Raw genomic sequence first — 431 nt, 5'->3', positions numbered from 1 at the left:
TCCAGTTTTGTCACTATTGGGTCACTAGAGAGGGCAGACAAACACGAACAGACACGTGAAAGCACTGCCTTGACAAAAAAATGACTAGTTTAACAAAGTAATGTGCTCATTGTATTGTATGTTCATACTGTACCTCCTCAGAGCAGGGGTTCCTGGGTGACTGCTGTGTAGAGTCTCAGCTGCCAGCACTGCCACTTGAGGACTAAATGAGTTATTGGGAGAGGGAATGGCCCTCCTTACCAGCCGGCCCCAGGTACCGATGCTCATCTGAGGGGCCCGCAGGAACGGTTTCCCTGCAGACATGGGAGATGAGAAGAAACATTTATCAGACGCCTATAAATCTCTTTACTTAGAGATCAGGGTAATATAAACAAGAAGCTACAATGACAATAATATGTGACCCTGGAGCACAAAACCAGTCTTAAGTCGCT

The 431-nt window shown here is 46.4% G+C and overlaps 1 protein-coding gene across 1 annotated transcript in view; it reads right to left on the bottom strand.

The window, feature by feature from the left end:
• Positions 1–293, bottom strand: part of LOC107577800 (serine/threonine-protein kinase N2-like) — a gene marked incomplete at its 5' end in the record, with an annotated part of 8,975 nt that extends 8,682 nt beyond the window's left edge. The window contains one exon of the mRNA XM_016263833.1: positions 134–293. Within this exon, the coding sequence (XP_016119319.1) occupies positions 134–293 (160 nt within the window). The remainder of the gene's footprint in view (positions 1–133) is intronic.
• Between the last annotated feature and the right edge of the window lie 138 nt (positions 294–431).

This window comes from Sinocyclocheilus grahami, unplaced genomic scaffold (assembly GCF_001515645.1).
Source record: "Sinocyclocheilus grahami isolate Dianchi unplaced genomic scaffold, SAMN03320097.WGS_v1.1 scaffold7279.1, whole genome shotgun sequence".
Classification (NCBI taxonomy): Eukaryota; Metazoa; Chordata; class Actinopteri; order Cypriniformes; family Cyprinidae; genus Sinocyclocheilus; species Sinocyclocheilus grahami.
Note: the sequence above shows the minus strand (reverse complement) of the source record. Positions and strands in the feature narration are given on the sequence as shown.